This window comes from Macaca nemestrina, chromosome 4 (genome assembly GCF_043159975.1).
Source record: "Macaca nemestrina isolate mMacNem1 chromosome 4, mMacNem.hap1, whole genome shotgun sequence".
Taxonomy (NCBI): domain Eukaryota; kingdom Metazoa; phylum Chordata; class Mammalia; order Primates; family Cercopithecidae; genus Macaca; species Macaca nemestrina.
Genome location: NC_092128.1, coordinates 15,822,504 through 15,839,447, shown reverse-complemented (window position 1 = coordinate 15,839,447; position 16,944 = coordinate 15,822,504). Strand labels below are relative to the sequence as shown.

The 16,944-nt window shown below is 44.4% G+C and overlaps 1 protein-coding gene across 1 annotated transcript in view; it reads right to left on the bottom strand.

The window, feature by feature from the left end:
- The window catches only part of LOC105471194 (Kell metallo-endopeptidase (Kell blood group)), a 42,960-nt gene that overhangs the window by 8,808 nt on the left and 17,208 nt on the right, over positions 1–16,944 (bottom strand). Inside the window, exons 2-11 of the mRNA XM_071094121.1 lie at positions 12,389–12,625; positions 11,981–12,093; positions 11,538–11,679; positions 11,109–11,285; positions 8,492–8,616; positions 8,017–8,163; positions 4,664–4,726; positions 4,383–4,571; positions 4,007–4,155; positions 2,719–2,848 (exon numbers count right to left, since the gene is read on the bottom strand). Coding sequence (XP_070950222.1) covers positions 2,719–2,848; positions 4,007–4,155; positions 4,383–4,571; positions 4,664–4,726; positions 8,017–8,163; positions 8,492–8,616; positions 11,109–11,285; positions 11,538–11,679; positions 11,981–12,093; positions 12,389–12,625 — 1,472 coding nt within the window. The remainder of the gene's footprint in view (positions 1–2,718; positions 2,849–4,006; positions 4,156–4,382; positions 4,572–4,663; positions 4,727–8,016; positions 8,164–8,491; positions 8,617–11,108; positions 11,286–11,537; positions 11,680–11,980; positions 12,094–12,388; positions 12,626–16,944) is intronic.

Sequence of the window (16,944 nt, the reverse complement as noted above, 5' to 3'; positions counted from 1 at the left end):
TAATCATCACAAATGTGAAGTTCTGCTTTTACTTCTCAAAACCCACCTTCCTAAATTTCACAAAAGAAAACCTGACTTAACAGCCATTTTCATTGACTATAACTCTATTCAAAACTAATCATCCAAAGATGGTCCAATAATGAGATTTAGAAATCTTCTGTATAAGGGCACTATAGAGTATAATTCATTCAAAAGAATATGATCAGAAGTCGGTAATTAATGGCCACTGAATTGAACCAAACATTTTGATCATATCAAGGCCAAACTCTAGGTCATGTCTTTGATTCCATTCTTCCTCTCACATCACTCATCATCAGGACATCCCATTGCTAACCTTAAAATATGTTCTTTTAAAATACAAATGAGATAAATCCCTCTGCATGTCTCTATTTCATAGAGAGAGAAGCAAAAGTCCTTCAGTGACCTACCAGACCTTGTATGGTTCTCTCCTTCCTGCTCTGATTCCCTCCCCACTATTGTCCTAATCACTCTGATCCAGGTGCCCTGGCTTCCTTGCTGATTCTCAAACACCCGGAGCATGCTCCACGGGCATCAGTGGACACAGCCTGCCATGCAAGCCTAGTCTTCCCCTCTCAGCCAGAGCCACCAGGAGGATCCTTCACTCTGCACCAAGTTTTAGCCAGCCTGCCTCCTGCCCTATCCCAATGAGATGATACCCCTTTCTTCACCAGAAAACTTCTTCCTCTCTCTAAACTTTTTGTCGGTTCCACCTCCTGCACAGAGATCCCACTGATCCTTCAAATGCTCCCTGATCTCTCCCTCTCGGGAACTCCAAAAATATCTGCTGTCTAAATCAGGATCCCCATATCTGCTGTCTAAATTAGGATCCCCTGCGAACACAGCCATACCTATCCATTTACTTAGTGTATAGCTGTTTTTGCACTGCAGGGACAGAGTTGAGCAGTTGTAACACCAACCATTTATGGATCACAAAGTCAGTATTTACTATCTTGCCCTTTATAAAAAAGTTTTCTAACCTTTGTTTGTAGCACCTACTTATTTCTCAATCCTGTACAGTGTGTGGTTAAAAACATGACTTTATGAGCCAAAACATCTGTTTTGGAGTCTGTTCATTTACTTGTGAGCTGTGTGGTCTTGGGAAAGTTTCTTGACCTTTCTAAGCCTATTTTTGCATCTGAGAAACAGGGATTGTAAACCTCCAAGTGTTTCTGGAAGATTTAAACGAAATAACCTGTCCTAAGTGCTAACAGACAATGACTACTCCATGTATATCAGCTATTATCATTAAGTGTCATCTTTTATACTATTGTCGCAGAAAGGGGAAGTGGCTTCCCCAAGGTCACACAACTATTTGTTGGCAGAGATTAATTCAACTTTTAAGCCCAAGGACAATTACGTGTCCTAATAGAAAAGATAATGGCTTCAGGACATCTAAGCCTTCTGTATTCTTTAAGCCTGAGCCTCAACATTAGCACTCTTACAACCTCCAAGAAGTGCCATGAGGCTATGGTGCTGGCGTTTATAGGTAGCTGTTTGTTGCCAGGATTTTGTAGCAATCCCAATTAAGATAACTTGGGGCTCTGGTCTGCTTCACCTGAATCAAGAGAAAAGCTGGGCAGAAGCTTCTTGGCGACTCTCCAACCCAAGTGATGCTCCTCAGGAAGACTGCTTTTTAAGCACAATGAGCAAACAACACAGACCCTGGAGCCAGACTGCCAGGGTTCAAATCCTCACTTCACTAACTTACTGTCATACCTGAGCAACTTCCTTAACTTTCGTGCCTCTGTTTCCTCATCTTTAAAACAGGAACAAAATGGCACCCATGGTACCTCATGGAATTGTAAAGATTAAATCAGCTAATAGATCTAAAGGTTTTCAAAGAGTGTCTAGCGCATCATTAGCTCTTGATAAGCAATAACTACATTCCAGTCCCAGTGAATGCCTTTTCCTTCTCTGAATTCCACAGCAATTTTAGGTTGCCAAAGCAGAGAGTTTCTCCAAGGCAGGGAAATGGCCCACAAATTACTAAGAAAAAAAAATCCAGTGATTTTTAAGACTAACCTGAAGCCTTCACTGAGGTTGGGACATATCCAATGTACTAAACTCTTCTGCTCGCTTTTGGATATATCCAACTTGGGATTTCAAGATTCTCAGCAAAGGAGCATCTCTGTGTCTTATGTAATAAGTAGACTCTGGTGAGTGAAGTGCATTTTCTACCCAGGCCCCTCCTCAGCTATATCCACATCTGTGCCACAAAGCCTACATGTGGCCCAATGGATCCCACTGGATATCAGAGATAAACTCTTTGTGAAGCATGTTTGAACATAAAATCAACTAGATATTAAGGAAGGCCACTGCTTAACATCTCTCTCTCTCATCCTAATAAATTGTAAGCTCTAAGTCCAAGTTATCCTGAGCAAATAGTATAAGCGTAATGACAAAGAAAGGGCAGTCCTTGACAATTTCAGAGTTTTATATTTGAGCTCAAACACCCAGCAAGAAGCCAGAGAAGTAGTCAGGCTGGGAGATGTGTGCCTGAAGGTCTGGCACATGGTATCTTGGTTTTCAAGTTAAACTTTGTCTGTCCAACTTGCCTGCTTCTGTGGAAAGCCAAGACATGGAGGGGCATCTACCATCGTGGCCCCCTCCCTGAGAGACAGATGCCAACATTTACCCCTCAAAAGAGTAGATACTCCTTTCGAGTATCTGGGCAAATACGCCCGCTCCTCTCCTCACCATGGGTGGTTGCTCTGTCAGTTCCCGCAGTTTCTGGCTGAGCTTTCTGCGTGCCTTCTGGAATTGACTGTCTAGGGCTGGAGAAAGGGTCCCCACCAGCCCTAAGATCATGTGGCTCTGCAGAAAGTCCCTATGGAGACAAAAGAGACCCACACATATACCCCAGGAATCTGGGGATGCCTCAAAAAGAGCCTCCTCTTATATAAGTCACCTTGATCCTCCTGAAGGCAGCCCCTTCTCCTCTGTATTAATAACTGTTTTAACATTGCACCCAAGTCAAAAAGAGCTTTTCGTGGTGTAGGTTGGGTGGGATCTAGCTCCTTAGTAAAAAAACTAGATGAAGAAGCAGCCTTCAAAGTCACAGGGAAAGAAAGTTCTGGGCTAGATGGAGTCTGGACTCATGTCATGAAACAGATTCTACTTCCACAGTCAAGGTATCTCAGGTTGTCCTCAGATGTATCTCACAAGCAGAAGTAAGCTGGTCTCTGTGACTCCTCTCTGCTCCACCGGCAATGCTCCTGCCAGAACTGCATTGCACCCTTATGTAAGCCTCCTCACTCCCATGTGAACGGGCAGCTACCTCCCTCAAAAAGGATTTCTAGATGCTGCTACCACCATGAAGAAGGCCCTTAGGCCCAAGCCCTTGGAAGAAATCCACTGCTTTCAGGTGGTAGCCACCCAGGGATCAGAGGAGGCAGAGACCCTAACAAAGAGCCACTCTCTCATGTCCACAACCCCAACACCCCCTTGATTTCCTGATACTAGCAGAAATGCTCTTAGACATTGTTTCCCATAAGAGCTCCAGAATCCTCACACCACACCTGAGGAATGGGCCCTCCTCTTGTTTTCTTCCCCTAAGCACCCCCAGCCTTCACCATCTTCATCTCCTCATCTCATGTGCCTCCTCCTCCAGCCCACAGTCCTCAGCTGCTAAAAAGACATACATGCACTCAACTGTCCTCTGTGTCTGGGTCTTCCAGCATCTTCTACAGCTCAGAGGCTCTTGACTGGCTGGTGTTCTACTCTCAGCAGACCTTGTGTCTTGGCTGACCCTCCATTCTTCATGTCGTGTGTATCCTCCCTTACTCGTGCTCCCAAGACACATCCCTCCATCCTCTCTGTGCCACCCACCCTACGCTTCTCTGCCCCCACAGGTAGCAAGTTCCTCTTATCTTCCTGGGAGGCCCTTACCAGCCTGCCTTCCCCAAGGTTTCCTCTGCCCCCAAGATCTATGGTACACAGGCTCTCCTCCGTTTCCATGATCTCCCCAATCCCACCTGGGGCAAACCTCTGCTTTAGCAGCATCTCCTCCACCAGTTGTGACATGTTTTTCAAATATTCCACATCATGGACCACGAGGGACTGAGAGGGGCTCAGGGACATCGGTGTGAATGTTGCTTGCAAGCAGGACAACCAGTCGATGGCAGGGGCAATTTCCTTAGAGGAGGGACACAAAGCTGAGGGGGAGAAGGAAAAGAGAAGGAAGGGGAAAGGGCTTCCCCTTGGGTGTGAGAAAAAGAAGAAAAGAGGCTAATTGGAGGAGGAGATGGAGCCAGAGACAGAATGAAAAGGAATTAAGGGCACTAGGAGGAAGAAGGAAATGAGGTAATGTTTGGGAGGAAGGTTCCCATGCCCACAGTCTTCTGGCCCCCAGTTCCAGGCACCTTGAGCTGGTCGATAGTGACCATCTGGAAGAGCTTGCCCTGTGCCCGCCGCTGCTCCAGGGGCCTCAGAAACTGGAACAGCCGTGAAGTGATGATGAGGGACCTGAAAGCGTGTTCTTGCACCTTGTTTGGGTCTCCTCCCAGCAAGGTTCCCAGCTGATTTAAGTAAGTCAGGTATTCCCGAAAGATCTGGAGGAAGGAAATGTCAGTCACAGGTGCCAGAGGTGCCCACCTTTCTCCTGGCCTCAGAGGGCAGGGCCTTTGTCCATGTGCCATCTTACCTGGGCATAGGTCTTCTGTTCCTGATCTTGCTTGAGGGGAACATCAAATTCTGGCTGGTCTATCTGGACACAAGAGAGACTGGAGAGAAGCAGGGAGCATGGCAGATGGAGAGGGCAGGCGTGGGGAGGTGGGGAATATACCATGGGAGATGGCCTTGGGAGATGGACCTAAAGACTGGACAGAAGAGAAGCAAGAGTACAAAGAAAGGAAGGGATTAGGGGTTGAGGGGCATGAGAAGAGTCCAGATGTGAGAATGGGAAGAGATGGTGAGTATTACAACCAATGTGGGTGTGCCAAGTAAGGCAGAAGCATAATAATCAGCATCCTAAAAGGAGCTATTCTTTGTCTCAGGAACAACGCCAGGGTGAGTGAAGTGAGGAACTTGTCCCAGGTACAAAATCTAAGACACACCAAAAACTCAGTAATCAAACTGCAACCTAACTTAAGAGTATATTCTTGCAATAGGTAGCTCCGTCTCAGCCAGCCATAGCAGTTGATCTTCACGCAACCATAGGCTGTCAAGTGATCAGCCCATGTCCATTAAAGACAATTGCTAAGCTGTAACCAATCAAGTTGTTTCTGGGTGTCACTTCCTCTTTCTGTAAATACTGCCTGCCTACATTGTTGGGTGGAGCTCTCTGAACCTCTACTCCTTCAGGATGCTGCCCAATTCACAAATCAGTCTTTGCTCAAATAAACTCTTTTTTAAAAAAAACTCAGTAATCAAGATGAATACTTAATTAACATTTTAAAAAATCAAAATTACTACCAAAAATGTATGATAAATAAAATCTCAAAACTTTGCTTATCATGGACTTTTTTCTCCCAAAAAACATACTTTTAGTCAATTTTGAAAAGAATCATGTTGTGTTCAAGAAAAGTCCTCAGTGTATTTTTGATTCATTTTGAAAAGAAAAATCATTAGTATTTTCAAAATGATTCACATAGAATTTTTTCCATTTTGGGGAAAAAAGCATAATCTTTTGTCAAAAAATTCATAATGAAGAAAAGTTTGATATTTTGGTTCATCATGTATTGTTGCATTGATTTTGATTTTTTTAGGAATGTGTATTAAAATACTATTTATCATGATACTGAGTTTTAGGGACCTTCTTAAATTAGCACCCCAGGTAAGCACCATGTATATTTCACCTTAGTCTGGCCCTGATGAATCCTTGATTCTATTCTGAAGATCTTTGCTTCTACCCTTTCCCTTTTCTTCTCCAATTTCAATATCCCACTCTTATCTTGAGCCATATACTTTTCCTTCTGTCTTGAAAAAAACTTTCACTTGACCCTTTTGCTACATTGTATGTCCACAGTTCAAGGAACAAAAAAGCATCTATGCCCACTGTTTCCACTTTCTTACCTTCCTCCTAAGCTCTGTACAGTCTGTGTCCACTGCCATAACTGTTTGGAAAGTATCTTTAGGTATCCAAGGGTGTCTTCTCATTCCTTGTTCTCTGAGCTGACCCCTCCTTCCTGAAGCTCCTTTTCTTTCCTTTGTGGCCCACCATACTGGTCTAGCTCCCATCTCTCCAACTGTACTCACTCTTCCCTGGCTCCCTTCTGCCCTCAGTCTTTGAAGTTCTCCTTCTGTAGTCCATCTTTCCTACCTGCTTTTAACCCAAGAGACTATCTAGGCTCACACTGATGATAACCACCCTTCTCCCATTCACACTAAATCAAAACAATGGGATCATTGTGTAATCCCCCACTTTCTTTATTTATATCCAATCAGTCACCAAATCCTCTAGAAACAGCATGGACTATCATCACTTTGGTGAAGTTGCCTAAATCCTTGTGCCTGGCTCTTCCTTTCCGTTTCTACCTCTATCTCAGGGCCTCAAAAAATGCTCATTTAGTTTCCTCGACACTCCCAGACTGACATTCAAAACTGCTGACTATGCACAACCAGCAAAATATTTGCTGTATGCACAATTGTCCTAACAGTTGGATGGCCTCAGTAGCTCTTTTTTTTTTTTTTTTCTATTATGTCAAATGTTTCACCTCTGCCTGACTTCTTAGAAATAATCAGGCTCAACCTTATGTCTTCAGTCTCACTTTTATCTCCCACTGCACCCCACTCTGCCTCCCAAATCCTCAGTTAATAGACCAGCGTCCTCACTGACCCCATGGAGGAATCACATCATTCCAGGTCCTCCCCCTGGCTCAGGATTTCCAACACCCCATAGCTTCACCTCCACTTGTGTGAATTAACCATGTTTCAAGGCTTGCTTAGTTCGCTTTCTCTCATTCTCTCCTCTCTGGGCCTCTTCTTAACCAGATCTTTACTGGCCCCCAAAGACTACATCAGTTAAACTCCTGAGCACACTGTTTAGAACTGAATTTTAGAACACCTCATAATGATAATCAATTCTTTTGTACTTATCCTCTAGTAATTTTGTGGCTCTTTTGACAGTAGGGTCCAAATATGCAGATAGCATTACATTAACCACAATAGTGACAGCTCCAGTGTTTTTATTTAGTTACTCACTCAACATATACCTGACAAAAGCCTCTAGCTGCCTGGCCCTGTGCTAGGTCCTAAGGAACAAAGGCAAATAAAGCATGGTCCTTTTCTAAGGAGGCTCACAATGTTCAACACAGAGTGATAAATGCTGAGAGCATGAGGAAATGAGAAAAGCGAGAGAAAGGCTTCATCTAACTCATAACCAGGGTGTCGGTGAAGACTTCCTGGAAGAGATAATAAAGCCAACATTTGAAAAACATGTAAGTTTTCCAGGTTCAGTGTGGGGGATGGTTGCAGGCACAGGGAGCAGCATAGGCAAAGAACTAAGAAATATTCCTGGAAGTAGCAGTGAGTCAGCATGGCTTGGGGGTAAGAGAGAGAAGGAATGTACAGGAGATAAGGCTGGAGAAGTGTGTAAGGGTCAGATCACAAGGTGCTTGCAAAGCTTTACTAAAGATTAGGGACTAGATTCTGATGACCTGGCAAGCCACTGGGTCATTGACAAGCATTTAAATACAGACAGTAGTATAGTTAGCCCTTGGTTTAGAAAAGTTCCCTCTAGTAAAAATAAAGAGTAAATAAAATGAGAGCAATCCTAGAGATAGGAGGACTAGTTAAGGGGCTCTGAGATTAATCCAGATTTACAGTAAGAAAGACCAGGCCTACTTCTGTCTTCCCAGCACTGGCTCTGCTGCTCCATTTCCCACCCCCAGCTAATGTCCCTGACTTTCATATCAATAATTTTCCCTTAAGGTTGGGTTGTTTCCTATATCACACAGGTGTCCTCTCTTCCCAACCTGCAACCTTCCTCTAAGGGATGATTGACTAGAGATGGAGTCAGGCCAGGTCCAACTGTATCTTTGCCAGTGCATCCCTCACCTGGATGACTGGTGTGTGTGGCGAGGCAGGATGAGGTCCCAGGTAGGCTCTGAAGAAAGGGAAATGGCCATATTGACTCATGAGAAGTCTCAGCGTTCGGTTAAAGTTTAAGGAAGTCCAGTTACCAGAGATGCGCCAGCCTCCAAGCTTTAAAGGAGAGAGAAAGGGCTGAGCATAGGATCTGTGGAGCCCATCCCTCATTGTCTTGGTCGTCTCTTACACAGCTGCTACTGCCTGACCTCTGCCCTGGGCGCCTTGATTCCTCTAGGGCGCCACATCTGTCCTTTTTTATCTGCCTTCTCCCAAGGTCCTGATATTTCCACAGGGCATAACCATTTCCATCTCCATCTCTCTCCTAGAACTTGGGGGGCCCTAGGAAGAAGATCCACCCCCTAGGAAAAAAATGGCAGCCCTAAGCATGCATTGGTCCCATATGTTATGTGTCCAGAAAAGTTAGTATCCCAGCTTTTCTCACCTCCTCAATAACTTGTCTGAGGGGACCAGTCCCTGCAGCTTCAATGGCACGTGTATCCATGCAGGAGTTGTAGAACTGGAAGGCTTTCTCCTCCCCAGAGCCTGAGTACCAGGAATTCCGGGCCTCTAGAAAGGAAGCATGGGAGTGAGGACTAAACTCTGATTTTATTTTTATCTTGCCCAAATTCCTATCAAAGGGGTCTGGGGAGTCATGCCCTATATCATAAGTTCTCATCAGATGGGTTTTATTTAACCCCATGTAACATGATTTACTTTCCAACCTGATTCTGGCATAACATTATGAGACAAAGAAGAAAATAAAAATATTTTACCCCCAAACATGATTCTTTGCCATATTTTAAAATGACCCTACAAAGCTGTTCTTTGTGGAGGAAAATTTGCATCTATAAAGAATCTCTATTAGCTATTAACATATCTGTGTTAACATAGCTAGATCTTTTGATTAACTAAGATCTAAACAGGAAACACTTGTCACCTATTGTCTCTAAGGGCAGCCACTATAAGACTTCAAAAGAACTTTGGTCTCCACAATCTTTATCTTACCCTGAACATTTCCTTTCTATCTATCCCAGATCTTTAGACAAACTCAACCATCAACCCGGAAATGTTTAAATTCACCCATAGCCTGTAAGCCACCCCTGCCCCTTTGAGTTGTTCCACCTTTCTGGACCAAACCAATGTATTTCTTAAATGTATTTGATTGATGTCTCGTGCTAAAATGTATAAAACCAAGCTGTGCCCCGGCCACCTTGGGCACATGTTCTCAGGATCTCCTGAGGGCTGTATCACAGGCCATTTTCACTCATATTTGGCTCAAAATAAATCTTTTCAAATATTTTACAGAGTTTGACTCTTTGTGTCGGCAGGAGAATTAAAGGAGTGGCAACTGGTGTAGAGGCAAAGAGGGAGGGTGGGAGACAGAGAGCTTACAGGAAAGAAAGACTCCCACAGAAGATGGAAGGAGGGGGAGGAATAGAGAGGAAAATAAGAAGGATGAGAGCACTGCCCAATTTGGGATAGACCAACTTGATGAAATGATGAAAGCAGGGAAAGAGAATGAGGAGAAGAAGACAATATGGAAAATAAAAGAAATGTGGGAAAGAAATCAAGAAGGAAAAGACAGGGACGAAAAGAGACAGGTAGCAATAAGTGGGATATGGGCAAAGGATAAAAGAGAGAAATGAAAGACAGGAAAGAAAGAAATGACTGAAGAAATCAGACAAATTCAGGGAACTAGAAAACTTTAAGGAATTGGAGAGAAGAAAACTCATAAGTAAAGGTTTAGCAAAGAGAAGAAACAGGAGAGGACTCTCCTAGTCCAGACTTCTCATCCATTGATCCCAGGAAACAAACAAACACACTACAATAATCAAATGCAAGTCTCTCCGAATCATCCACCCTCTAATATCTAACACTCTTTCCACCCTCAGTCCCCCTGAAATCTATTCATCCCACTGTAGGCAATAGAATTTATCCTGAGCATATTTTTTCTTTTTATCTCTGAGCCTTCCCTGAAAGTATCCATCTACCCAAAGAGAGTCCACCTCCCACTCTTTCCCCATCAAAAAAGGGGGGCAGAGGGGGGCATTATTTTTCCCAGATTCTAATTGATAGTGTCAACACATTCTTTAGGTTCCCTTGCACTGGAAACGCATGCCTATCTTATATGTTCTTATTCCCAAATCCTCATCACCATCCACCAACTTCCTGGGACGCACTTCCAACCTCCTACACAGTTACAGTGTATCATTCTGGTTTTCCTCTCAGTCCTAGCAGTTTTCCTCTCCAGCCCCCATCTGCAGGAACTTTACTTCCACTGCCAATTAACTCAGCTCTCCTATTCTTCCAACACATCCTTTGTACTTACCCACTTTTTCTCTTATGCACAGTGATGAAGCCCTCTCTCACTTCCCACCCCACTCTCCTACCCCTTTCATTCCACCATCATCCATCATCTTCAGTCATCCATCTCTATCATCCCACTTGTTCCAGATCAACTTGCTTGCCATGGTCCAAGGTTTCAAAGGAGAAGCAAGAAGCAAGAGATCATTTTGAGAGAGGGGAGCTTTGGCATGGTGAGAGGGAGAGGATAACGTTGAAAAGGAGGCATTGGGAGACTAGAGGTTTTGGAGGTTAGAGAATGAGAGTGACAGACAAAAGAATTGAAATGCAGGAGGTGCTGAGGAGATGCTTGTGGAGGAAGACACCATGCATAGGATAGAAACTGAACATTTGGAGGAAGCAACAAAGATGGAGCTTGCTAAAAGGGACAAGTTGGAGAGAATGGAGTAATTATGGATACATGGAGAAGCAAAGAAGATGGAAATCAGATAAAGAAAAAAATGCAGAGAGGGACCAAGAGAAATGGAAGAAGGGTACCCAAGGTAAGGCAACAGGAAACAGTGAGAGAGGAGCAAATCCAGGCAGCTCCCGCCGTCCTACCTCTTTTACTCCCCCATCATCTCCAATCATCCATCCATATAATCCCACCTGGGATGGCACAAACCAGTTGTTCCACAACTACATAGGGTTTGGAGTAGTCATGGTCATTCTAGGCACCCACTTGCACAGAGCATCTTCTACCCTGCTTTCCTTACCCAGTATTCTCCGAAGTCGGTTTTTGTTCTTTGTGGCAAGCTCCTGAAAAGAATTATAGGTCCCTTTGACCCTTCCACAGGCAAAGCCAAAGAAGTCGGTGCAGGGGGCCACACTTGTGTTCCCAGAGGCCAGGTAATGATCCCGGAGATCCAAACACACAGATGTCTCACAGGGGCCTGTGGGGAAAAGCTCAGAGCTGGGAAAGAAGAGGCAAAAAGACCAGGGCTCTCCCAAGGGGCTAGGCAAAGAACATCAGGTGAGTAACTAAGCGGGGAGCTGATGAAAAAGAAATGGTTAGGACGCAGAGAGGAAGAACAATGGGGACCCCAAGGGTCAGGGAGCACAGAAGCCCCAGGAGCAGGGACTGGGCCCAGGTGCCAGGGCTGGGTGAGGGCTGACTGGGTTAGGGTGTCTGGGATCTTGCTTACGAGGGCCACAGTTCTGGAAGATGTAGAACAAAAGCACAGAAAAACAAAGGAGCAGGCCCAAAACCTGGATAGCTGTCAGCAGCCGCCTGGCCACTGCCCATGGCCTGCTCCCTTCCACGGGCAGCCTCTCCTCTGGAGTGCTCTGTGGGAGGAACCAAGAGGTGAAAGATAAAAGGTGGAGGGGATTGAGAGACAGGGATGGGAAGAGGAGGAGGAGAGGGGAGAGAGAATGCATCTGTTAGTGTTATAGTCACTTTATACAGAAATAATTATCCCAACTCTTCCTAAACCCAGTCCTACTTTAACTCCTGGAAGATGAGAAAACATGTCAACTGTTTTGGGTGAGGATGAAGCAGGCAGTTAGGGGATGAATGTTTGTGGGATTTTAGAGCCCAGAGTGACAACATCAGTGTATTCCAGCCCTAGGAGAGAAGGCCACTTACCTCTTGGCTCCAGAGAGTCCCCATTCCACCTGCCTGGCTGGGTTCCCTCGGCTCTTCCTCACTTTGGTCCCCACTTTCCTGAAGTGAGTGGAGGGAGAAGGAGGAGAGAGAAGCTGGTGCAGGAAACGGTGCATTGAAGAGAGTTTTCTCAGGCCATTTTGTTACCCTTGCTGCCCGCCCTGCCACCACACACATATTTTTATCTCAGGGCAGTCTTCCCAGATGGGCTTCAGAATGAACCTGTCCCCTGAATGTGCCACTTCTCACTCCCTCTCCCATTACCTCCCTCTCTCTCCCCCTTTCTACTCTGTAAGCCTCAGGTTCCCTCCCCTGCAGTGGGGGCAGGACATTTGCACACAGTCACCCTCACACCCCACCCAAGGCCTCTGACTCCAAAAGGGGACTTACCGTCTGTCTCTCCTCTGTGGCTCCAGAATCGTTCCTGGTTCCACTCTAGGTGCTGATTTGGAGGACTGGGGTCCAGGAAACGGTCCCCCTTCTGCCCCCACCCCCGTTCCTTGATCTTGGAGAAGGGACACTTCTGCTGCTCTTTCCCCCTTGTCCCCAGACACACAGGACTGGCCTCTGGGTGGAGCCTGCTTATCAGTAGGGGGCACCCAGGTTTCTCCTCCCCCTTTATCTCAGCTTCTCAGGGGAGAAGAGGGAGGGAGTCCTCACTCCCCCAGCAATCTTGCCCTTGGTCTGCTCCTCTTGTCTCGCACTGTGACTCTGCCCGTGAAGTTCCTTTATTTCTAAAATATTCTTCCTTCTCTCCTTTCTTCTCTATTAAAAAATATGAGGCACAGTAAAATTTTAAAGAGTTTATTTAAGTAAGAAGCAATTCATGAATTGGGGAGCACCAGACTGACAAAAGTTTAATGTTGCGATGACAAAGTGTCAGAGGCAAGCATTTACTGGGAAGTTACAGAAGCAAAATAAAACATTATTTGACTGGTTTGCAGTTACATAATTGCCTTTTTAAAGTAACTTTTTGGAAAGTCCCTAGTCACATAATCATATGTTAGTTGACTACTTATCATCGGCTGGGGTTAAATTGTTATTTCTGTCATAAGCATTTATCGGAAATTGACCCAAGTTAAGTTTCACTTATGTTTGTAGTTTTAGCAAGAACATGGCTATTTTTAAGGTCTTCGGCTTTGTCTGCCTGGGAATTTTTCAGGCCCAGTCTCCATTTTAGTTTTGTTTTCACACCTCTCTGATTGGCTTTTCTGGGATTCATCAATTCCCAGGTCAAATGCCACCTTTCCCAGGAGACCTCCCAGCTCCATGCCCGTTCACACTGTTCCCAAGCAGGCTTAATTGTTTCTTTCGGTGTTTCATAGCTCTGCTGGCTGCTGGCAGAGGCATGCATTCAAAAGATCACCCAGCTAGGAGACCCTAATCTGCTAATTATTAGCTCTGTGACAATAAGCAAGCCACTTAAACTCTGGGGCAGGTAAGCAAGTTTTGTCATCTGGAAAATGAAGGTAATACTTGCCCATGCCTACCTCATAGGATCTCATGCCTTCAACAAAAGAACAAGGCTTTACTGAGTCCCTCTTTCTTTCATTCTGCTTTCTGTTACACTGGTAGCTTGCCTCTTCATCTCCTTATTGATTGAAAACTATGTCATGGCAGGTACAGTGTCTGGTTTTCATTCCTGCCCATCCAAGATGCTTTCTAAATATTCAAGGAAATGAATTACATTCCAAGTTAGAAATCCTCTTTCTCACATCATATTAAGCCCTTACCTGTGGTCTCAGTGAGGCAAGCACATTTTTTGGGGAAAGTGTTTCACCCTCTGTCCCTTGTTTCCCCATTCCAGGAAAAAAAAAATGTAATTTATTAGGATAGTCTTGCAAATGATTCCCTGGCGATATTTTCAGATTCCATCAGCACTGTGCCAGGGCCATGGTGCACTTGCTGGGATGAGGGTGGGTGTGGAGAAGTGGAGTAAAGCCATTGTGCCCCCTGGAGCCAGCTGGTGGGGAATCATGAAAGTCATAAAGAAAAGTCAGAACTTCATACATTAGAAAAGAAAGCATTGGGGAAAATAAGGCTTTTGAGGAAAGGTGTGGCAAGACACAATAATATCTAAGAAACGCTGGTGTGATACTGGGGATCTGGACGGATTGGATAAAGACAAGAGACAGAGTGGTTAGTTTGGTGTTGCAGGAGTGATGAAGGCAGCGGGATGGCAGAGGGGAGGGAAGTGCGTAGAAAGAAAAACTGTATGGAATAAAGTCATGGTAATGGGTTGAATGGAGGAGGGGTTTATAATAGAGCCACAGAGGAGCTCCAAGTTCCATTTCTGCATGACTAGGGGAATAGTGATGCCAGCGAACAATGGAATTTTGGTTGAGGCAGGGAGTAGGAATCAGCATGAGGGGAAGATGCTGACTCAGGATTCTAGAGGTGTTTGGTCTGTGTGGGTACATCCTGATGGGTGCCTCGTCTTCAAACTTCCCTTCCACAGAAAGTCCAATACTCTCCCCATGGGCTTTTAGCTTCCTTCACACATATTCCCTTCCTCACTCCTTTTCTATCAATCAAATCCCCTGAGCTGATGTTTCCCTGGGAAAATGATAACGGAGACCACTTAGATTAGATAAGAGAAAGTTGAAGAAAGAGTGTGCTCTGTGACATTCCCCTATGGACAGCCACCACAGCGTAGACTTAGGTTCTCTCCCTGTCAGAGAAGCTGAGCCAGCCACAGGGATAGGGCAGCACAGCTGCCGGGTCCACCGTTCCTACTCAGCTGCCTCCTGAAAGCCAAGCAACCTCCGTCCTGGGAGCTGTCTCAGGAGCATGACTTCCTCTTATTACCCGTATCCTACTCCATGGTGAGTCATCACCAGCACAGCCATACCCAGTCATGGCCATGCAACAGCCTTCACTCAGATCTAAACACAGAGAAGAGGTGTGTTAACAACTGTGGCACATGGACCACATTTATCTTTGCAGATGCTGCCTCCTGCTTGCCTTAATTGTCCTGTCCATTTATTCTAATTCCAGGAGCTTTTGTTTGATGTCATAATAGTATCAAAATAAAATATTGGTAATAATAAAAATAACCACTTTTTATGGAGCACCTCCTTTGTGCTAGGAATGTGCTAAATGTTTTGCTTGTATGTTTTCCTTCAGTCTTCACAGCAACTTTGTGAGGGAGATAACAGCTATTATTTTCCCCATTTTATAGATGAGCAGTCAGAGTGATATGAAAGTACAGTGAACTTACTCAAAGTTACAAAATTAATAATTGTCAGAACCGAGAACTGAACCAAAACCTTAACCATTGAGCCTCTCAGTCACTAAGTTTCTGTTTTTTGGAAGTGTCTTCATAGTAAACATCTTCCTTCATCTAAACTCTTCTTTTTAAAGAGTTTATTTATTTTTCTTATCTTCTTTATTTTTCACTGCTTGGCCTTGTGAGGTGACAGTTTTGGGGGCTGGTATTCTCAGACTCTCCAACATTCAGTTTCATCATCTGAAGATCATGGCCTTTGCCACAATATTCTATCCATAATCAGCTGCCATCCACAGTGGATATGGTATCAAAATCAAGGACAGGACATTAATATATCTATTGTGACACTCTCAAGTGTGCACATGAGTGGCAATTTGCTTCTAAGATCACTTGATTGCAGTGATAGCAACTAAGAAGTTACCCCCTAAAGAACAATAAACCCAGTTCTGAGTGAACCGAAGTAAGCCTTGATGTCACAAGCAATGTTATGGACTTTGCCCAGAAGATGATGGAGAAACAGACCATGGGGGGCAGGCTTTGGGGTGTTCTGATTGCTCTTTCAAAGGAAGCAACACTTGAGAATTGGGGAGCTCCTTTGGGGAAGAGTAACTTCTAAGTTCAGTATACCACAAATTGGCTTTTGAAATAATTTAAGTGATAAGTAGATGCACCTCTTTCAATAGGTGTGTGTATATATATATAGACTGAGTCTTGCCCTGTCACCATGCTGCAGTGCAGTGCCGTGATCTTGGCTCACTGCAACCTCCGCCTCCTGGGTTCAAGCGATTCTCCTGCCTCAGCCTCCCGAGTAGCTGGGACTACAGGCCCATGCCACCACGTCCAGCTAATTTTTGTATTTTTAGTAGAGACGGGGTTTCACCATATTGGCTAGGATGGTCTCAATCTCTTGACCTTCTGATACACCCACCTCAGCCTCCCAAAGTGCTGGGATTACAGGCGTGAGCCACCGCACCCAGCCCAATATTCTAATTTTTATATACATTTTTTCTTTCATAGATATATGACTCTAAGAAGACTAAAATACATAGCCTCTGTTTAATTATTAAATCAACTAAAATATATTAAACAATCAATAGCTGTATTGGTACTCGAGTATGTCGAAAACGAAGAAAACGCTCAGAAGACTGGAGTTTTACTTATATACGGGTAGAAACAGCTCAAAAGGAGAACCTTTGTCCTTTTTTCTTTTCTTTTTGGTACTTTCTACATGCCACCACATTTTTCTTCCCAATCTAACAGGTGTTGAAGGTAGTACTCTGAACACAGAGACTCTAGTAAGTTGTGTCAATTCAACGTACGTTTCCTCAAGAAAATTTACATAATCTCTTGCTAAAACCAAGGTCTTAGTCAACTAGTACCATAATAATGCTTTGTTACAAACCACCCAAAACTCAATGGTTAGAGGAACAAGCATTTATTCTTATGTTTAAATGTCTCACTTGGAACAATGAGAAACAAAAGAGTGGGACAAGGTGTGTGGTCTCCCTCTTAGCAAAGGTACCAGTTACTTATTACTCCATAATAAACAACCCCTTATTCGGTGCCTTAAAAAAAAATTATTGGCTCTCCATTCTATGGATTGGCAAATTAGGAACAGCTGAAGTATCCTCTGAGTTCATTTGCGTGTTTGGTTTCACATAGCAGGCCAGTTCAGGGCTACCTAGTCCAGGATGGTCTCACTCACATGGTTCTTGGT